At 48.5% G+C, this 22,504-nt stretch overlaps 1 protein-coding gene across 1 annotated transcript; it reads right to left on the reverse strand.

The window, feature by feature from the left end:
- Window positions 1-5,114: 5,114 nt before the first annotated feature.
- Window positions 5,115-16,075, reverse strand: LOC135395394 (neprilysin-1-like). Its single transcript, XM_064626620.1, has 4 exons — window positions 15,988-16,075; window positions 13,595-13,782; window positions 11,625-11,895; window positions 5,115-6,818 (listed from the first exon to the last, which is right to left on the reverse strand). The coding sequence occupies exons 1-4, from the start codon at window positions 15,991-15,993 to the stop codon at window positions 5,235-5,237; spliced, it is 2,049 nt and encodes a 682-aa protein (XP_064482690.1). The 5' UTR covers window positions 15,994-16,075; the 3' UTR covers window positions 5,115-5,234.
- Window positions 16,076-22,504: the final 6,429 nt, after the last annotated feature.

A 22,504-nucleotide genomic window follows, 5' to 3' on the forward strand; every position in this document is an offset into this window, starting at 1 on the left:
GAGCGTGGAGTCTACATCCGAGAGAAGGGAGTGAGCTATGTCGTGTTGTAACTGAGCCTGCATCTTTGGGCCGGTGAGTGTCGAAAGGAGGTGTCTTCGGTCGCCCGAAGACATCATGATCGGGGAAAAAGCTGCGTGCTTGGACGCTCAAGGCGGCTCTGTCTGCTTCTTTCTTGCCGCTGATGCCGACATGTCCGGGGATCCACTGCGATGTGACAGTGTGCCCTGCAACGGCCGCCTTCTTATAATCTTGCAGGATGTCAAAGACAACAGGACCGAGGGACCCACGTATCCGCAAGTTGGCCATACACTGGAGCGCGGGTCTTGAGTCTGTAAAGACAACCCAGGACTGAGCTGGGCTGGCTGATATGTTTTTGCATAGCAAAGAGAATGGCGTAGAGCTCGGCACACGTAGATGATGTTCTGTGAAAAATATGGTGACCACAAGAGACTGACTGAGATGGAATGACAAATGCCGAGGACGAGCCATCCCGAGTAGATGACCAGTCAGTGAAAACCGACGTTGACACTGTGTACCTGTCATTCATCATGCCCAGGAGAAGCTTCTTGGCGACATACGGGGCTGTATCCATTTTCCTTCAATGTAGGCCAGGAACATTTAGGCAGGCGCCTGTGGTTGACAGAGACCACGGAGGGGAACTGGGAGCCACTGCCTTCACCACGAAAAGCGGAACGCTAGGCTTCAGCTGAGCAATCACCGGGCGGACCTTGTACTGCCTGCGTCTCAACATCTTCGATACGAGCGGGTGCCGCCGATGATGGGATAAAAAGCGGATGAAAAGTTGACAGGTTTCACCGTAGCGAAGAACGTCCAGCGGCGTCTCCTTCGCTACAGCAATAACTGCTTGGGTCTCTGCTGCTCGGAGGACACCAAGGCACACACAAGGGCTTCACGCCAGGAGGCACTGCAACCTATGGTCTGAAGATGTCGGGAGGCCATGAAGCACCGGAAAACTATACGGGAGAGACCCTCGAACCAAAGCCCTGTGGACGGCCAACAGAGAGCTCGTGTCACTGCCCCATCTCATGCCTGTCAAGCGACGGATCACCGCGATCCAACGGTGGATCTTGATCACCAAGCTTGCAATATGCTTCCGCAAAGACAGCCCAGCATCAACAGTAAAACCGAGGAACCTATGGTGAGACACGTGCTTCAATAGTATGCCAGTAACCGAAAGCTGGGAGGGCCGCATGTTCCGCCGCGTAAAAGGGAGTATTACTGTCTTTGCCATCGAGATGTCCAAGCCCACCAGTGACAGGTACTGCTGGATAGCGTCGAGAGCGAGTTGGAGGCGTCGCTGGAGGGCAGGACGGGATTTGCCGCTGGTCCAGAGACAAATGTCATCAGCATAGATGGATATAGCCACTTTTCTGCCATAACAAGACCAGCCATAACAATGTTATACGTATAAGATGGGGCTCAGAGCGCTCCCCTGGGGCTCCTCATGGGCAGACTTGTACGTAACACATTACAAGTAATTGCGTTACTTGTAATCAATTACTTTTTTGAGTAAGTTTTCGAGTAATCAGTTACATTTGAAGTAGAGTCTGACTATTCTACTGTAGTAAGCGGAAAATATTATTGCTATTTTAGCTGTCCCAATCACTTGGGAGCTGGGGTTTTTCTTTTTCTTTTCGAAGCACACAGGGGCGGAAATTTTTGCATGGATTCAAAGTAACGGCCCGAGTAACACGTTACTTTTATACCCGTTAATCAATTACATTTTGAATCGAGTAACTTGTAACGGTAATCCATTACTTTTTTGGAGTAACGGGCACAAGTCTGCGTCATGGGCCAACGTGACAAGGTCTGTATCTCCCTGGCTTGTGAGGTCGAAGAGTTCGCGTCGATGGAGAAAGTCAGTAAGCCATGGGAGTGCTCTGGAGTGCTCACCGCTACCACTACTTTTCATAATATGGAAGACGTGGAACACAGAAAAAGAAAGAGAGAAAACTGTGAAGCTGAATTTTTTTCTTGTTATTCCTTTCAGATAGTTGTTAATCAGGCAGATTTCTGTGACAATCTTCCTCAATTTCACTTACTCTCATAAGCGCAGTCGAATTCGAAGTCGGCTACGTGAGGGAACAAAAAATTGCGGCAGAAATCACTGTGCAGATTGTAATTGAGATGCGATAGCATTTATGAGCTCATCGCGGGCATTCTGCGGCGACGGACAGAAAAGGCCTTTAGACTGAGTGGCTGACAGACTTGGCATTTGGCAACCACTAGCTTGTCTATGGCTCTGGCGAAGACACTTCCCGTAAGAATTGTGAGAATTTTACATCGCTGGCTAGCAGGGGTGGGCAATAATACTCTCTTTTTGAAGCATTTGAGATAAAGAAACAGGGGGCAGTCTCCAAAAAACATGGGACACAGCAAAATTACTGGGGACACTTTGTAGGTCAGTCTTACGACCTCTCGAAGGTATTACACCTTCTAGTATTATAATAATGTAATGCCTGAATTTTCTGTAGTACGAGGGGTGTTCAAGTCAAACCGGGACTTTTCATTTTTCGCAAAAGTAAAATGAACTTACAGGTGAGAAATTAGTTTTATGTTTCAACGTAATCTCCAGCTGCATTAATGCACTTGTCCCACCGTTTCACGAGCGCTTGGATGGCAGCAGCGTAGAAATCCTTACCGGCGCGTAGCAGCCATGATCGGACCGCATTCTTGACCTCGTCGTCGCAGCTGAAGTGGCGGCCCCCAAGGTACGCCTTCAGTGGCCCGAAGAGATGGAAATCGCGGGGTGCGAGAACTGGACTGTAAGGGGGATGTTGCAGCAACCCCCAGCCAAGTTCCTGTAAGGTGCGTGTCGTGAGATGCGCGGCTTGTGGGTGTGCATTGTCCTGTAGGAGGAGGAGTCCTTTGGTGAGGAGGCCCGGCCGCTTTTGCTTCAGCGCCTTACGCACATCCCTGAGAATATGGCAGTAATATGCACTATTGATGGGGGTACCACTGGGCAGAAAATCAACATGAAGAACGCCAGCCTTGTCCCAGAAAACCGTGGCCATGACCTTACCCGCAGACGGGGTGCTTTGGAACTTCTTGGGAGCTGGCGGCCCGGATGCTTCCACTGTTTTGATGCGCGTTTAGACTCAGGTGTGAAATGGTGCACCCACGTTTCATCGCACGTGATGATCCGATCAGCGAACGGCTGTCCTTCAGTGTCGAAACAGTACCTTAGCTCGTGGGAGATTTCCAGTCTTCTCTGTCGGTCAAACACGGAGATCTGCCTCGGGACCCAACGGGCACTAACTTTCCGAAACTGGAGGTATTCATGAATGATAGTGTTCAAAGTTCCCACAGAAAGGTCTTTCGAGTCAGTTCGAGACATGTTATCCATCGGTCCTTGAGGATCAGGCGCTCCACAAGTTGGATCTTCTCAGGAACTGAGCAGCCAGGCCGGGATCGTCCTGCACTGATGTACGGCCGTCTCGGAACAGTTTCCACCACCCAAACGCTTTGCTGCGGCTAAGTGTATCGTGGCCATACTGAGCCTGAAGTCTTCTGTGAATTTTAGATGACTTTACGCCTTCATTCACGAGAAACTTCAAGACAATTCGCTGTTTGATGTGCGCGCTCACCTCGTTGTCGGCCATATTGTCCAGCACGTGTCTTCTTCGGAGAAAAAACGTGAACATGTTCGACACAGGTATGTCTGGTGTGGAAGCTAAATAGACAAACGGATATCACCAACCAAAAACCACGAAACGGGTTTCCCGACGTTCCGGAGCCGACTTGGCTCCTTCTTCAGGAGCGAATAAATTGTGCCGGCGCATCTATCACGTGACCGCGACTACTCTACCGCGACCACGTGATCGACTTTGAGAATGCCACAATCCTTGACCTAGAGACTAATCTGACAAGAAGACTCTTCTTGTAATCCTGGCATATCCAGCTAACCTCCGGAAACATCAACCCTTCGGTAGGGACCTTACCTACGGCTAACTTCAACGGCCCGCGACACGTCATCCACGGTCAACGCCCCCAAGTGATCACGAATTCGCCACCTACGGTATAAAAGCTGCTCCTGCACAATTTATTCACCCTGAAGGAGGAGCCAAGTCGGCTCCGAAACGCCGGGAAAAAAGTTTCGTGCCTTTTGGTTGGTGATATCTGTCCGATTCGGGGAACGAGTATTATAATACATGATACAAATACTCAAAGTATTCCCAAGCAGCACAATGTACTGGAAGTAGAGTGCAATACGGGTGGACGGTGTGTGGCTTATCAATGTTCTTGAGTTTCGCGGATCTGTTCAAGGCCTTCCGCCTACCCGTACACCCCTATTGCACTCCTTTCAGTATACATTGTGCTGCTTGGGTTACTATTACTGTCCATCTCTGCTGGCTAGATATGCAAATCGAAAACTTCCTCCGTAATTTCCGCGAACCAGTTGTGGGGACTCCTAATGTCCGTATTGAAGTATTGGCTAGAAGGAACATTTCATCTTACCTTCCCTATACGAGGGCCCCAGTGTAATGTATACCAGGACAGAATGCCAATTTCCAGGAATGGCAAGTACCGTCTGTCCTACAATTGGATATACCTTAAGCGTTCTTACTGCCACTAAATGGCAGACTATTAGAGCCAATTACTTAACGTTAAATCGCTTAAATTATTGCATGCCCACAATATGATATACCTTCACGCAAGTTTTAAGCCAGGTAATTCAGTGAGTAATCCTTTTCGGACATTTTCATACCTGGCAGACAGTATTCACTAGATTTCACAAGGCGCATAGTACAATGCCTATAGGTCAACGCCCGCTTCTGAAACCGATCTGCTTAAGTTACATTTATACTACTTTGCTTGGACTATTATGCGGACCGAATGGGCATCGAGACCTTACCCGCCGCCACAGCGCTTACGGGGTTCATCCAGGTTCATTCATACTATATATTTCGTAGACTCTACGGGTTCCTTCAGAAAATCGAAAGCCCACCACAAAGCGATACGATAGGAGCAACGTGATGTCGGCCACTTCGAATTCGCCTAAATGCGTTTTCAGGGTCCGTTATAACGCGAACACCTCCCTATCTATAGTAAAATTGTTTAATATAAGCAACGTAAAATACACAGTAAAATCTTCCACATCGTCATTTTAATCCATATGAAGAAATCGACAGGAAAGTCGTTCATTGTGTCCCAAATATTTCAACGGTTTTTTTTGCTTTGCAAAATATTACTTCACAGGATATACGCTCTATTACGTGAATAAGCTACACTTCTTTGGTCCTCCCATTGTGCTCTTCGATGAACAAGCAAACGCTTCAGCGAACATGGAACTGTGCATGGCGGCATTGTTGCACGACAGCTTGTTCATTCCCTTCGCGACGACGTCGCAGTGAAGGTAACAGAACGCCACGAAAAAAGACTGGTTCTCGCGCAACGTCCGATAGCCTTCCAGCCGCCGCTCTTGGGTTCGCGTCCGAATGTAAGCATCCCAATGGATATCAATTGCAGCGGCATTCGATAGCACGGGGCTCACTCTGCCATACGCCAGGGAGCTGGTGTTCTGAACGCTGTTCAAGAAACAGCTCATCCGGTCCAGGAGTTCTTTGCCAAATGGCGAGTCCATGCCATTCGAGCGTACGATGTCGAAAAATCCTGCCAGAAGGGAAGATATATATGTTTTACTGATGACGTGCCCCAGCGCTCCGTACTTGATAGCTGTGGGGACGTCAAACTCGTACATCGGTAGGGTTGCCGAATAAGGCGGGATTTCGTACGCCTCCCTTTCGCTGTACGGAATGACGAAGTCGTCGTTCAACCGCAACCAATACAACACACCTGAGCTAATCCTCGTGATGAGCGACGACCGCGTTAAAAGCCGCGCTTCGACGGATTTCTGCCAGTTGTCAGACAATGAAGAGCTCATACTAGGAAAAAGTGCGAGAACAGAGTCCAGCTGGGAAGGGTCTTCAATATATTCGATTGGACCGAGGGTGGTGTCGTAGCTGCCGTAGCGCACAGGCTCCATAGCCATATCTTGAGAAATCCAAGTGCTGCGAAACATCTTCTCCAGAAGGGTATAGCGGACGTCGTTGATTATTTTGTTCAGTTCCAGACGCACGTGCGGGTTGAACACCTTGTAGGAATATTGAGCGACGCTCATCCAACCTAAAACAGACTCGGTTACCCTGAGGCAGTCTTCGACGACGTGCCTCTCCGCTGCCTTTGGACTCCCGTACCTTGCCGTGGCCATCTGGTCGCTCATGAAGGGAGCAAGGCTGATCACAGCGCACCAACCGACGTACATGTGAAGACTGTGCTCTCCGATCAGAGCCATCAGTGCGTCGACCGCACGGAGAAATGCCACATCAATAACGTGAACTTCAAGCACGGCTTCCGCAGGGAGCTCGTAGCCACGGAGAAAGGTGACGTTCCATCTTTCGAGTGAAATGCTAGGTGTTAGAGTGGGTAGATCACTGAACCCATGGAATTGTTCCCCGGTATTATTATACCTAAGAAAATTGGATATAGTGTCCATTATTGTAACTTCGGTGCTGTTGAACTCGTCGTACTCAAATAATCCTCCTCCGGACGTGTCGGCGAGGAGGTTTTTCATTCTTTCGTATGTCGGACGGTTAGCGGATATGCGGCCAGCAAAACGGTCTGCCATGATGGAGCCCAGGTAGATCGTAAATAGGTGGGAATCACCTCTGTTTGTGTATTCGATGGCAAGTAAGGACTCGACGCGAACGATCTTACTTAGAAGCAGCATGGACAGCAGTGGGTCCGGCTTAGGGGATGGCTTGGGCCACTCGATTCCGGCACGCTTGAGAACCTCCTGGACAAAGCGAGGTTTGTATACGATTACACTTGCAGTCACCTACAAGGCGTCCCAGAAAACGTGTCATTGAATTACAATAAAAATACTACGCCATCTAGTATCGTGCGGTCAACGGCATTGTTTTTGCCGAACTCCTGATGTAAATGTCGTGTATCGTAAGTTTAATTATGCAAATATTTGCGAACTGAACTCGGAAATTTGCCAAGTAAAGGTCACCTTTTACCCCACCAATATGAAGAGCGTGCCGAATTCACTCCGTTCATGATAATTCACAGTGATATTCACCAGCTATCCCATCGAAAAAAATTGCCGATCATGCTTTTTGTAGCACCGGACTATAATGCGCGACGACTTTTTTGAGCGCAACCGCTCTCGGTCCGACGAAAGGAGATTCCAGGAGCCCACAGAGTGATAGTAGAAAAAGTGACAGTTCCTGAAATTGGGAGAAGGAAAGTGCGATCCCAGTGAAAGTCGGACGCGATAAGCCATACCTGTGCTATCTCTTTCTGCGATGCAGTCGTGGGCTGGGTTTCCAGCCTCCTTTCGTCGGACTGAAAAGGATTGTGCTGAGAAATTTGTCGCGCGCTAGCTCCGCAGAGCATGGTCTTCGGCTATTTTTTCTGATGGGACAGCCCCTGCATATCCCTGTCAGTTATCATTAATTTGAGTAAATTAGACACGCTCCTCACATTGGTGGGGTAAAAAGGTGACCTTTACTTGGCAAATTTCCGACTTCAGTTCGCAAAAATTGATACGACATTCACATCAGGAGGTGGCAAAAACCTAGTAAGAACAAATGTCGTTGACCGCATGATTCTATGTGGTGTAGTGTTTTTTTTTTTTTAATATATAATTCAATTACGCGTTTTCTGGGATACCCTATATACGCTCCCCCATTACAGATAAGTAACGGGATACACCACATGAGCGATCGCATGGTACATACGAAGCTTCCATGTTGAACAAGCTCAATACCACACAAGAATACAAGACAAACGCCTAATCGACGGACGTCAAGCGAACTATTGCGCTTCTCATGTATACACTGCCAAAAGTTTACGGAACGCGCGAACGGTGCATTTCTCCTCAGCGCAACACCGCTAGCTGCGGGCGGAAGCGGGCTCGTTCACTTTGGTTAACTCGTGCAGGCGAGCACATTCAAGCGATACCGAAACTACCGCGGTGTCGCAGCCAGCGCACTCGCCCACCCCTCTGGACGAGGTAACTCGCCCGCTTCCGCTCGCAGCTGGGGCGCTAGTGTGTCGCACCGCGGAGAAAATTCAGCGCTCGCGCGTTTGTCCTGCTTTGTCTAGCACTGTACCAAGCTCTTTCATGGTGAAACAGATCCTCTCATGGTGCTACAGTTCTTTCACCAATGAGCTGAATTAAATGGCCCAACAGAATTGCCTTATACTTGTTTTGCGACAGTCCGCAAAGTTTGTCGCCGACTCTGACTAGGATTGCAGTGAACTAGAAGCGTACAGTGGAACGACGACTGCGATCTACGCGTGATTATCGCGGCGTCGACAGCCAGCGGCGGCGCTGCAATTGACGACTACGGAGGCGCCACATAGTAAGGAGGAGACAATACAATTAGAATTATTGCAATTGCACTTAATTACAATTAACTGTTCGCAACAGAATACAAGATGACAAAAATTTCTCGTAGAATTGTTGAGACGCATACGACACGCTTTGCAAAGCATGCCTGCGACCAGGCCGCGCACTGTGGTTGGGGATAGCAGCGCTGCCGTTATTTCCGCAACTTGCTCTGACAGCAGTCTCAATGCGCAGTACCCTCCGTTCGCTGCACTGCCCTCTTTCTGGTTCACTGCACTAAGCTACGAGCGTAGCCCACGGATTAGGAAAGACAGGAGGTGAAACTTCACTGATAGAGTGGAGAGAGAAGGACCAGATCCGTGTGTAACAAAACAGGGAGTCTTGCCATTTATGGGACCCATCTATATCTGGAGCTCCGTGCACCCACCTTTTAAGGTTCACTTAATCACGTCGAATAGTTCGGTATTATTGGATGATTTCGGGCTACCCAAAGTAATTACCTCGCCCTTATTGACTGGGCATCACGTGTTGGGAAAACTTGATTGGTTTAGATGGAAACTGATAACCCTAGCGACATACCACTACCACTTTTATCGACGCTATCTCCATGGAGAGCGGCATGTCGGGAAGACGCAGACTGCAGAAATCGCATATATATAAATAAAATTCAAAGAGAAGCAAAACAAAACAAACACACATACAAAAACAAGCAAAATGTCACGGATAGGTGGCGCCTTTTCGGAGATTTTTCTTGGAAACTCGGTCCCCACTAGGCCTAACGTCAGGGACGAAACGTATCGTTTTTGGGTTAATAATGATGGCGGAGCAAAACTTTAAGCTGGTTTTGCAGATAGGTATAGGATACGCGCTCACAGGATAAAAATGCGATAAAGTAGTTTGCGAGATTTTTTGTCACGAAATCCCAGCTTCGCCGTTCCAAGTAACACCTCCATTATGGGGAAATTTTGGTGTCATGGCGGCCCCCATAGAAAACAGCAACCAATGAAAGGCTATGAAATGAAGTTTGATTGACATGTCGAGTTTATGATGGCCAGCTTGGCCAGACCCCCTTTTTATACACTGCAGAAAATACTAACAAACCTAACGTGAACAAATGTGAGCACCAGCGCTGCGCCATCTGTCCCACGTTTTGGACACTGCTTTTCTCCGAAATTAACTATATCTGGCTTCTGTTTGGACTTGGGAACTTCACCTCCTGTCCTGAACTCGTCCGCGTAACGTTTGCTGATCCTTTTCCTCCAAACGTCTCCTGTACGGAATAGAGTGGCATAGCCGGGGAGGGGAGCCGGGAAGGCGTCAATTCCTTCGAACATTTCCCAAATGCACTACCTTTGGTAGTCCACTTGGGAAAGGGAAGAAGGGGATAATCATCTTCCCTATGTAAATTTTTTTCCCCTGGCTGACTCACTGGTACAGATCCCGATAAAAGTTTACGGAACACCACAGCGACGTATTTCTTGATGTTAGCGACACCCTAGCGGCGAACGGGAGTGGACACACTGAGGGGTGCGTCGAGTACCCTCGGTCACCTGTTTTGTAGGACTCTCTGCTCTTGTTTGCAGCAACCGTGTCGCTCAGATGACTATATACACCACTCCAGTGTTCCGTAAACTTTTGTCCGGACCTGTACGAAACACGACACCGGTCCTTTGCCAAATTATGAGCGTAGCATGATCCATATACAGGGTGTCCGGTGAGAAAGTGTCAATAAATTACTACTGACTACTATTAAATCTACGCGTGGTAAAAATTTGTGACTTGTTGTATGACACTCCTGAAGGTTTTCGCCACCCAAACAAGTGATTTGCATGAGTGTACCCCATTAATTATGTTAATTATCTTAAAAGGGCACTAAAATGCAAAAACGAGTTCACTTCAAATTAAGTTACCGTGACGCTATGTTAATTTCGTACTTGTTATCATAATTCAAAACTGTTTCCGTTACGGAGCTGCAATCGAAATTATACCGGATTATTTCTTGCTTCGGCGCTGAGGCAGTGAACGTTTCAGCTCGTACATCGGTGTTTTTAGTTCATGCTGCGCGTGCACGCGCGTGCCACGCCATGGAGCAGTCCCGGTGAAAAACAGTGCGTTTGCGCAGTTGACTGGCGTCACTGTCGGCTGGACGTGAAGATAAATTCGCGAGAACTGCTGTGAGCTACAATTCAGTGAATCTGTATTGAAAAATGCAGCAGTGCGCATCATGTCACGCATATACGGAACACTACCATCGGATCCGTTCCAAATCCACGTGCCCACGATAGGTATACGCGCGCTTCTGCTGTCTCATTGGATGCCGCCAATCTTTGCCTCCTGGGGATACCATTCGTTGCCGTCAAAGAAGACTGTTTTCATTTAGTTTTCTTCTAAACAGTAGGGCTCTGTGCACTAATTTTGTAACACCTTGTACCTGATGAAGCGTGGTCCCCCTGCTTGTATATATTAAACTAAGGAAGCTTCAGTGTTGCTTTTTGTATCGCGTTATACTAATTGAAACACGGACTTTCATCTGAGATCGATTTGTTTTTGCATTTTAGTTCCCCTTTAATTTTTCCAAGGAAAGATAACGGGCTACAACATGCTATCCCAATCGTAATCAAAAGTTTCTTCAACTATTCCCCAATTATTCGGCACCCGAAAACTTGCAAGCCCGTTTTCGGATTTAATCAGTGCCGAAGGCCCGAAGACTGCGCATGAAAACAGCATGAGGAAAACAGGAAAAAAGGGGGGAGGGCAGGGACCGGTCCCATCAGATCACGCATTTTGTCTTAGCAAGCTTATCTGTTCGCAGCCATCAGTTAATCACCGCCATCAGATGTTCCTTCCTTCGCAGAATTGTTTTGGGTTTAAGATAATTAGCCTAATTAATGAGGCACACTCACGCAAACGGCTTGTATGAGTGGCAAAAACCTTCAATAGTGTCATACAACAGGTCTCATTTTTTTACCACACGTAGTTCTTTTCCCCTAGAAATTTAATGACACTTTCTCACCTGACACCCTGGCCTCTCTACGAGCTCTCACGCGGGGCTAACCGCAACTTTGATTTAAAATCACGGTCTACCAAAATGAGCTTTCATGTGCCTCCTTTCATTTTGAGCGAGAATCTTTAAAAACAACGGTAACGTGAGAGTTCAAGATTGGGGCACATACGGCGCAAAGAAAGCAAACGGAAACGCGATTCGATACGCCAACAAGCTTTCTAAGTGTCACCCTCGCTTGCCTTAAATTTTTGCGATTCGTCTCTTCCTTTGAGTACGATGTCCTCACAGCTCTGATAGAAGCGGGCGGCCTTCTGGAAGGAACTCTGCGAACTGTTGCCCACGTACGTGCTACGTAGAGAGTTTGCCACGACCTGCACGAATCGGTAGGCATTATCCAAGTAGATAGAGCGGCTGTGGGTTTCGTTCCAGGTGCCGCACACGTAGCTGTAGAAGTCTTCGCAGGGGTCAGCCTTCCGGTCCAACGACTTGGAAAGCAGCTCGGCGTAGTACCTGCAACGCAACAATCTGAGTACTGGGAGCGCAAATGCTTTATCTCTTTCTCTCTCTCTCGATTCCGTGTCTGAACGATGAAAACACACTTTTGATCGTGGTTTGGGACCGATTAGAAGTTGCATATAAATGCATGTCTTGCACGTTATAGAATATTCCGCTTGGGAATGCACAGACATGGGCACCGCCACAGGGGAGGGGAGGGGAGGGGAGGGCAATGGGGTCGGTTGCCCCACACTGGCTGCTCCCCTGGGCGAAATACCACACTCAAATGTCTTTCGCTCAAGGTTTGCGCCATCACATGGTGTCGGAATTCGTTCACTGCGCGCGTATGGCAGGTTTGCCGTACTTTCGCCTTCGCCACATTGTTTACCGTTACGAAGAGGGGCATCGCTCGCATTTCAATTTGCACTGTGGTACAGCGCCGAAAGCAAAACCTTCAGCAGCATGATTTATATCTGTGGCGCAAGATTTGTGTTCTCCTGAACGAAGGTTGCATTTTGTCGTGTGATCCCTAATATCCTCCTGAGAGCGAAGAAACATTTTCTGCGAGATGAACAAAACTACGGTACGTAATTTTCTTTTCACTAGCAGTTCCACACGCTAATCGCAAAAAAAAAAAAAAAAAAAAAAAGAAATAACTTTTACTGCGTGCTCTAGTTTGCCGGCTAGAGATTGTGCAATATGTTGCATATTGAGACCTAAGACAAGCATTTTGTAGCCAAACTTTCCAAATCAACGAGAGCAAATAATACCAGTTTATTCAGTTTAAAACATTGCAGTTGGATCCGAAAGAAGCAATGTGGTGTGGACATGATGTACAAATTGCTTCGTAGAGAGTGCATCTGAACTTTGTGCTTTGAGGAAAGTCGTGCTGAGGACCTCGCACCTATACCCCGAGTATGTTTTTTGACGAAATCGAAACTTGCCAAACGCAGTGTTCTGCAGACAATGCAAAATCCCTCTTTTCAGGTGGGTATCGCTACTCAGCACAGTTCCATATGTATTTCGTAGTAAGAAGTGTTTCTCATTTCGAGCGCAATGGTAGCTGTCTTTCTTTTTTCATGCATCCGGATGAAAAGCGTCTGCATCAGGCACATTTCTAGAACAGAATCTCCTGCACCAAGCAGGATGTCTTTCATGATGGACTCCACCTGACAGGAAGTCTCATCCTCAAGGTCATCCTTACTGTATCGGTCAAAAAGGTCTTGGGATACAAATTTTGTGGACACACCAGGGTGTAAACATAAAGCACTCTGTCACACACCCATGTACAACGTTTCTGAATTACTGGGAGCTATCGGTGCAGAAACCGAAACCATGTCCCATATGGATGCTCATCGGTAGTGTCCCTAGCGGTAACTGAACACAACTTTTGTAAGACAACCACGTTCACGCAAGCCGATGTTTTCGTGGCGTTCCTTTATTTCTTTTTTTTTTTTTTTTTACGCTGAACATGGTTTCCACGATCCTGTTTAGCTTTCGCACGCATAAATGCGCAGTCGTGCGCCAAGTTCGTCAGGTAAGCAGACAACGAGTTACGTGTGCGAATGCCACTGGAGTTTATCTGCACACACCCTGTATAGTTGTTGGTAACATTTCCCTGAGTCTGGAGAGATACGCAGAAGGACAGACACAAACGGGTCAGCCTACCACAGCTTGGTTGCATTTAGTTTCGACGTTCTACTGTTATACATACTTGCACGATTCCGAATTGCAGACTGTGTAACCAGGGTCAGAGGGCGGAGATCTCCAGCAGAGAGCCAAATAGGTACCACAGGCAACCAGCGCCACCAAGAGAAGGACGGTAATGACTTGCCACCAGAACTTCTTCGCAGTTTGCCAAGCGAGAACAGCGCCTCTAGGAGGGGAAGGGGCATAGTGATGCTACCCAGGGGAAAAAAACGTAACTAACAGCCAGTGATCGACAAAGTACGTCAAAAGTAAGTACCTCACAACATTGATACTTTGAGTATGGTACAGGGCATCAGGCAAGGTATTCATCAAGTACATTGCAAATTTAGTTTGAATATCACATGGCTCTTCGCCGACTTTTGTAGTAGCGAAAAGTGAGAAAGTAAAATCTTTGCTATCATTTCTGGCGAATGGGGGGCTAGCTGCGAAGCCCGTCTATAGTTTACTCCTTACTCGCAAATATGAACGGAACCAAATGGCACAATTTGCATTGACATGCTGACAGGCAATCAGCTGTACTAGTGCAAGTAGCATTATTTCTGGCAATAGTTGCGAAGCCCTGCTAGTTTACCGCTTACTCGCGAATATGTTGTTTCATGTTTTTTGGCGCAGCATCGGAGACTCGCAAGTATGAACAGAACCAAATGACATAATTTTCATTTACACGCAGACAGACAGTCGGCTGCGCTGTGCTCGTGAAGGTAGTATTATTTCCAGACCGATCCATCTGCACGGTGTTCTCTTACTAATATCTGGATATAATATGCAAGAAGGCATGATTTCATACAAAAAAATACCCAAGCCAACAGTAACGATTCCCATGCTCTCACGGCTGCTTTCTGAAATATCTTACGTTTACCAAATAATATAAAGCACAACGCTAAACTTCAAATTTTATGTGGCTTTGTTATCTGCAGTAAAATAATCATTGTTACCAAGTAAGAAAAAAACTATATATCAAAATTATAAACGAAAGCATGTGTGCCTTCCAGTATCTTCTTTTGATCATATAATAATTTAAAGCCAATCACACATTGTGGAATTACAATTCAATGGAAAGAACAATTCTGAAAGCATATGAATCATGTCTTGGGAGAACAGGAAGTCAAACCCAAACCTTGTCAACAGTGACTTTTTCTTTCCTCAAAAATGCCTCTACCATCACAGCTGCAACCCGGTAGGCAGCTTCTATGTCGCGTGCACCATACTCACACTTTATGACTATACCACGTCTTAAGTGAATATGCATGACGTCTCGGGTGTAGTTCCGCAAAGAGGCTTACGGTCTTTTTTTTAACAAAGACAAAAAAAACACAAAAGAAAAAATGCTTTTACGGGTTTGCTTCAGCAGTGCTGAATAGGGTATTATACAAATGCAAATAAAACACCTTGCCTACATTTTTTCACAACCCATCTTTTCTCATCTTATCATAAACATCTTTCGATCCGGTATGTCACACGTTCCACATTATTTCGCTTGTAAACACGCTCACTATTTTTTAAAAGTCATTAGCCCGTCCACGGAACTACACCCAAGTGAATATTTCGCAGAGCAGGAATTTCGCCGAGGAAGGTCACCAACACAGGACGGTGGAGGCGTGGCCTCGTCACTCGGTCGGATTTTTAGGCACTAACAGGTAGCGCTCTTCGTTGGATAGATCATTCTAGGCCAACCAATCTTGAGAACCGTATTGTTTTATCTTCCGATTGGAAGGAATGCTGATACATAAAACGGTGCGCACCCCGGAGGAGGAGGAGGAGGAGGAGGAGGAGTGTCGTTGGGAGGAACCGAGAGGTCTGCCTGCCTGATTAGGCGGCATGTTTCTCGGGAAGGGAAAGGTGGTGGAGAGGAGCAGAGGAAAGGGTGAAGTGGAAGACCGAGCGGAATCCGCTCGGGGGGAGAATAGCTGCGTCCATGGGCCGACTTCAGGGGAACTGTGCCGGCATACGCCTATTACACATCTGAGGGAAACCCAGGAAAAACCCCAGACGGCACAGCCGGCCCGCGGATTCGAACCGCGGACCTCCCAGTCTCCAAGCGCACGCGTTACCGCTGGGCCACCGGAGCTGGTGGTGGTGGGTGGTGCGCACCCCCGTTCTCAGCTTATCGGGAGACAGAGCGATATCATCCGCGATGATGATTGGCATACTGCGTGCTATGCGGTCAAGAGCGCCCCCTGTTAGTGCCTAAAAATCCGGGCCGTAGTCATCAGGCACCGTGTGCCTTGAATAAACAAATAAATAATCTATGCCGTCCACTTCCCTGTACATTCGCTGACACCGCAAAATTCTGCGTGGCTTCAAACGGCTTCCTTCTTTGCAGAAGGGATTGTTCACACACTGAACAGCAGGTCTGTCAATCTCAAAAAGTTCTATACTAGACCAGTGACCACTTACCTTCATACTTTGGGCTGGGGTAGGCTGGAACAAAGCAGCATAGCCGTCTCGACAGAAAGCATAATGTACAAAGAACGCACCGAACACTTCTTCTTCTTCTTCTTCTCCCCAAGAAGATGGCCGCGATCCGCAAGGGAGACACCGCGTCTCTGAGGTCACGCGCGTGAACGTGTCGTTGTTTTTGCTCCTCGAGCGGGATGCCGCAGAATAAAGCATGCTTCTTCTTCCACCTCAGAGCAATGGCCGTTAGCCACTGAGGGCGATTGCGGCCAGGGCTAGTCATGATGTAACGCGCGGAGCGACCTCAGATATCAGGTACGATCAGATAGGATGACAAAAGCAGCCACATTGGACGCTATGGCCCAGCTCCACCTCCCCAAGTGAGAAGCCCCAAATGATAGGATGGACGGCAGGCAGAGGGGGGCGCCGGCTCTGGCCAGAGGGCGAGCCAGGTATTCTTGACGAAGGCGCTCGAAGCGGTGACAGTGGAGAAGGAAGTACTCCACAGTCTCGCCCTGACCACAGTGCAAGCACGCGGGAGAATTGGAGACTCCAGCTCGGTGTAGATAAAAGTCAAGAGGAAGGGCGAGGCATCGGAGACGTGTAAGGAGCACCTCGACGTGGCGAGAAGCGCAGCAGTGAGGCTGCCATGAGTAGGAGAGGTGGGCGTATCTGAGGGGAACAAGGGGGGACCCAGTGAGCTGCGGGAACCTCCGATACCTGGCTTTAGTAACGTCAGCCAGAGGGGGGAGAACATTGATGATCGGGCCAGAGAGTGCCGCCTTGGCTAGGCTGTCTGCCGCCTCGTCGGCCAGACAGACAGACAGTAACAGACAGACAGATAACGGACAGACAGTCCGACAGGACTAGGATTTTGCAGAAGGGCCCCGGGACCATCCTAACCGCAAGGGTAATGGCAAGAAACTCACTTTCGAAGGCTGGAGTGTAGTCTGGCAGGCGGACAGGGAAATGCGCGTCAAAACGAGGGCAGACTGTGCTATGCCAGCCCGCTTCTCCGAAACGGACGCATCGGTTGCAACCGCTAGGTGGTGAGGAAAAGGGTTGATATCGCCGGAGAGGAGGGCTTCCAACCTGTCCGGATTGGCGGAGGTGATGCCAGGTTGGAAGGCGTCAGCGGACAGCACCAAAGGGCTCGGCCGGGGAGATCCATGTGAGGAGAGATCAGTCAGCGATACCCCTAACGGCGCCAGTAAGCGCTGAGTGAACACTAGCTGCGGGGTGTTTGCCTTGCGCCACTGCCTAGGCAGCCACTGAGGCATGTCCCTGAGGGCAGCCGTGTGTCTGAGAGAGAGAGAGGGCTTTGGCATAGAGAAAGGAAGGTATTTACTGTGAGCAGGCGAAAGCGCGACTTTAAAGGAGGAACTTGAGCTTCTGAGTACAGCGCCAGGTTCGAGGCATACTTAGGGAGACCCAGGCAAAGGCGTAGCATCCGCATCCCTCCTTCTTCTCAAAAGATGGTCGTGAGCCACGATTGGCCAGGACGCGTGGGTGTATTCTTTTTCTTCTTCGTCCAAACGAAAAATGGCCGTCAGACACTAAGGGAGATTGGTCAGGTCATGACGTAGAGAGGATGACCAGCTCACGTGGCTCAGTGGCCCGGGTTCGAACTCCGATGCCGGCTGTGCTATCTGGGGTTTTTCCTGGGTTTTCCTCAGACGCTTTCAGACATATGCCAGCACAGTTCCCTTAGAAGTCGGCCCAGGACGGACATTCCCCCAGGGCGTCAGTCGTGACGTTGCCTACCTCTGTGAGGCCGACGGCTCTACCCCAGCTCATACCGAGACAACTCATACCAGACAACTCATACCACACCCAACTCATACCGGGGCAACTCATACCACACTCAACTCATACCAGGACAACTCATACCAGGATAACTCATACCAAGACAACTCATACCAGAACTCATACCATACTTAACTGTGCTTTTGTTTTGTTCTTTGCCGGAAGTATTTTATCTTCATTTTTATTATTTCATTTATTTTTTTGTCTTGCGGAAAGGGGTGTTGATTATGGAAGTAGCTTTTTTGCACCATTCAAACTGAAGTGACGCAGGGAAAGGCCACACCAGGAAAAAAAAATTCACAAAATGTGACTTATACTGACGGAAATGTACCAGTGCTACAGATGACAGTTGCTGACGTACACTGAAAAATAGTTAAAGCACACTGCAATCATAATGAGAAATGGGGACTTTTATTCTAAAGAAGCCAAATCGAGAATGTCACACATTTCCATTGTCGTATGAAACACTCAAACGACAATCCTTTGAATACGTGGGCAATTGTCTCAATTGCAGCCCATTACAATGCTATACGCAAGGTGTCCATTGGCACGTTTCGCCAGTCGCTGTTGTCGTGGTCCGTTGGGGCGCCAGGCGCCAGCCAGGGACTAGCAACCCATTCATCAAGATGGTCAGGCATATTTGTACAATAGTGAAACGGTGGGAAGAACTAAATAACAGCCTCCACGTCGAGTAAATTGGTCCGATTCTCCAAGAACGGCTTCACGGCCTGGCTAAAATTAAGGTAATCGAGGGATAAGCCTCCTATTACGAGGAAATTTATTAACATCACCGACTAGCTCTTGCCTCCTATACCTGCAACCAGCCAGATGTAGTCTGAAAAAAAAAAAAAAAAAAGAAACTCAGAAGTATTCCACACGACGACGAAAATGTGGGACAATTTTGATTTCATTTCATTTCAAAATTCCCGATCTTCAATAACCATTGTAGTGCGGTTTAATCATCCTTCAGTGCGCTTCGGTAAATGTTATGTGTGGAATTCTTATATTTCCTTCAGTATCAGTGAAGTTCTGTGATGTTTTTCTTCTTTTTTTCTGGTATGGCATTTCCGGGCGTGGCATGAGTTTTCAGTTTGAAAAGCTAATCCCGAAAACAACCACACTTCCCCCCCCCTCCCCAGAAAAAAAAAGCTGAGTGTGGTATGAGTTGTCTTGGTATGAGTCGTCCTGGTATGAGTTTTCCTGGTATGAGTTGTCTTGGTATAAGTTGAGTGTGGTATGAGTTGTCTTGGTATGAGTCGTCCTGGTATGAGTTGTCCAGGTATGAGTTGTCTTGGTGTGAGCTGGGTCGTCGCCAGGCCGACAAAGGCGAGCCCTTTCACCAGCACCACCACCACCAGTGGTTAGCGTGGGAGGTACCCGGGTTCGAATCCCGGTACTGCCTAGGGCTTTCCTCATACGCTTTCAGATATATGTCGGCACAGTTTCCTTAGAAGTCGGCCCAGGACGCACATTCCGCCAGGGCGTCATTCGTGACGTTGCCCGCCTCTGTGAGGCCGACAACTGCGAGCCCTTACACCAACACCGCTACTATATTTCGTGGCAGTGATGAGATGTAAGGCCAGGTTAGGCGCAGGTGATAACCGACATATATATGACGTATGACCACTGCTGCGTTTACATGAATGCGACAGAAGCGCACCGAATCGAGTGGAAACCGGAATGAAGTCGATGCGCCACCGTTTACGTGGATGCGCATCAAGTATTGGCTCGAAACGAGCGCCCCACGGTGTCACATTGAAAATACAGAGCTCTGCATTTCTGGAACTGTTGTTTCCGTTGCCATTTCTTTAAAATATTCTTCTTCGTACAGAAAATGTACCCCGCAGTCACATTAACTTCCTCTTCTATGTCCTCATTTTCTTTTCAATGCGCATCTTCTGTTTACATGCACGCTTTCAATGCATCTCGATCCACGTTTGTCTGCCGGATTGAATACCATGCGCTATCCTAGCGAATTGGCTGTTTACATGAGCACACCCAATGCGACAAGTCAAGTCGATGCGCTTCTGCCGCATTCATGTAGCCGCGGCTTGCATGGATAAGCGAGTATGTATGTATGTAGGAATGTGCGTACGTGAAAATATATGAGAGGAGCGAGAAAGTGCCTAGAAGTGGTTCGACAGCACAATGTAAGACGCGAGACCTATTCAGAGATCTATTACAGAGCCCGGCATATAGGATACTCAGAGAGACAGCAGTGACGCTAACGAAAGTGGGACTCCCAATGAACGCAAAGGGCCTGCGTCTCGCAGTATGTATGGGAAGTTCCACCCCAAAATCACACGCCGACCTGTCTGACCACAGCCGCTGCCCGAGAGGACACAGCAGCGTACAAGTTAACGAACAGCAAAAATGGTTATTTGCTTATATGCAATTCTGCCGTGCTTGAGCTGTGCACCGTCCTCTGTCTGCTCTGTGCAATGCTGCTGTTCTTCTTCTTCTTCTTCTACCTCAGGGCAATGGCCGTTAGCCACTGAGGGCGATTGGCCAGGGCTAGTCATGATGTAACGCGTGAAGCGACCTTAGATATCAGGTACGATCAGATAGGATGACAAAAGCAGCCACATTGGACGCTACGGCCCAGCTCCACCTCCCCAAGTGAGAAGCCCCAAATGATAGGATGGACTGCAGGCAGAGGGGGGCGCCGGCTCTGGCCAGAGGGCGAGCCAGGTATTCTTGACGAAGGCCCTCAAAGCGGTGGCAGTGGAGAAGGAAGTGCTCCACAGTCTCGTCCTGACCACAGTGCAAGCACGCGGGAGAATTGGAGACTCCAGCTCGGTGCAGATAAAAGTCAAGAGGGAGGGCGAGGCATCGGAGACGTGTAAGGAGCACCTCGACGTGGCCAGAAGCGCAGCAGTGAGGCTGCCATGAGTAGGAGAGGTGGGCGTACCTGAGGGGAGCAAGGCGGGACCCAGTGAGCTGCAGGAACCTCCGATACCTGGCTTCAGCAACGTCAGCCAGAGGGGGGAGAACATTGATGATCGGACCAGAGAGCGCCGCCTTGGCTAGGCTGTCTGCCGCCTCGTTGAGCGAGAGACCACGGTGCCCCGGCATCCAGGTGAGCACAATCTCTGAGACGTGAGGCGGAGCAAGGGAGGCCAAGAGCTGCTGTAGCGGGCCTGACGGGTTAGAGAGAGAAGAGATGACGGACAGTCCGACAGGACTAGGACTTTGCAGAAGGGCCCCGGGACCATTCCAACCGCAAGGGTAATGGCGAGAAACTCACTTTCGAAGGCTGGAGTGAAGTCAGGTAAATGCGCGTCAAAACGAGGGCAGACTATGCCTACGCCAGCCCGCTCCTCCGAAACGGACGCATCGGTTGCAACCGCTAGGTGGTGAGGGAAACGGTTGATATGCTGCTGTTGTGAATGGGCGACTCCTTCATCTTCGTCTTGTCTCTCTCTTCTTCTTCTTCCACCACTAGGAACAGTCTCTCTCTCTCTCTTTATTTCTTCTTCTTCTTCTTTTTTTTTTTTTTTTGGCTTCGCACCCTCGTCCCAGCGACGGAGTTTTTCCACGTTTGTTACTGCCGCTGGGAACATTTCGGAACATTCGAATTATCTCTTGGGAACAACACCACACACGTGGTCTCCAAGCAACTGCCAATGAGTGCAGGTTTTACGATGCGACATACCCTGCCTCAAGAAAACGCAGTGGATTCGCTTAGAGTCACTAAGGGTTCGCTAATACCACTAATACCATATGCCGCTAGTACCGTTCGCTAATACCGTATTTTCCGGTGTATAACGCGCTCCCCTAAAAACGGGCCGAATTTGAAAAATGTTCGATGTACAACGCGCACCGCAATGGTGCTACAAGATTCTGTACTGCCACCAGTATACACAATAAACCAAAGCAGTGTATCATATACGTATGCATACTAGTATGCTATATTTGAAACACATTTAGTCAAATCCATTAAACTCCGATGCAACAGCGTCGCTGTCATAGTATGTAGTAACTGCAAAGCTACTTGAATAAGAATTAGGCTGGGTACACGTTGGCAGAGCGTTTAATGATCAGCTCTCCGGGAACAGCTGCTGATCAGCTGTGGGCCAGCTGACGAATGCAAACAGCAGGTCACGAGCCTCGCTCCGTCATAGCTCGGACGTCGTCGTCGTCTACATCATAGTACACTTCAGTGTCCTCTCTGCTTTCCGTTTCGCGTCCTTCACGTCCTTCACGCCATTCTTCTGAAATGAATTCAAGATTATTGACCGTTTATGAAGTGCAGTGTCGTTTCGCCGGGTCTATCAACTGACGCTAAGAGATACGGGAGAAAGCCACAGCACAACCTGGAAGTGGCTAGAATTTGTACGTCAATGACCTGAAAAGGAACTCTGCAGGAAAATATTTCCGTGTATAACGCGCAGGACCTCTTCAGAGCACTTTTTTTATTGTATAACGCGCGCGTTATACACCGGAAAATACGGTAAATCCTATCGCATTTAAAAACGAAGGACGGACAACATTGACAGACGTGCCCCACTTTCATTTTCGCCGCCGTACTTGGCGGAGTTGGCGTTTCGTCGGTCTGCCAAGGTATATTTAAACAGGTAGCGCAACTCCCATAGGCCCCTGTGTCTTCAGAATGACGCCATGATTGAGACGGTCAGCGCCATCCATCCGTTGCGCGGACTACTACGATTGTAAATAAATGACGTCAGAGATGACGTCACTAGTATGAATA

This window comes from Ornithodoros turicata, chromosome 5 (genome assembly GCF_037126465.1).
Source record: "Ornithodoros turicata isolate Travis chromosome 5, ASM3712646v1, whole genome shotgun sequence".
Classification (NCBI taxonomy): domain Eukaryota; kingdom Metazoa; phylum Arthropoda; class Arachnida; order Ixodida; family Argasidae; genus Ornithodoros; species Ornithodoros turicata.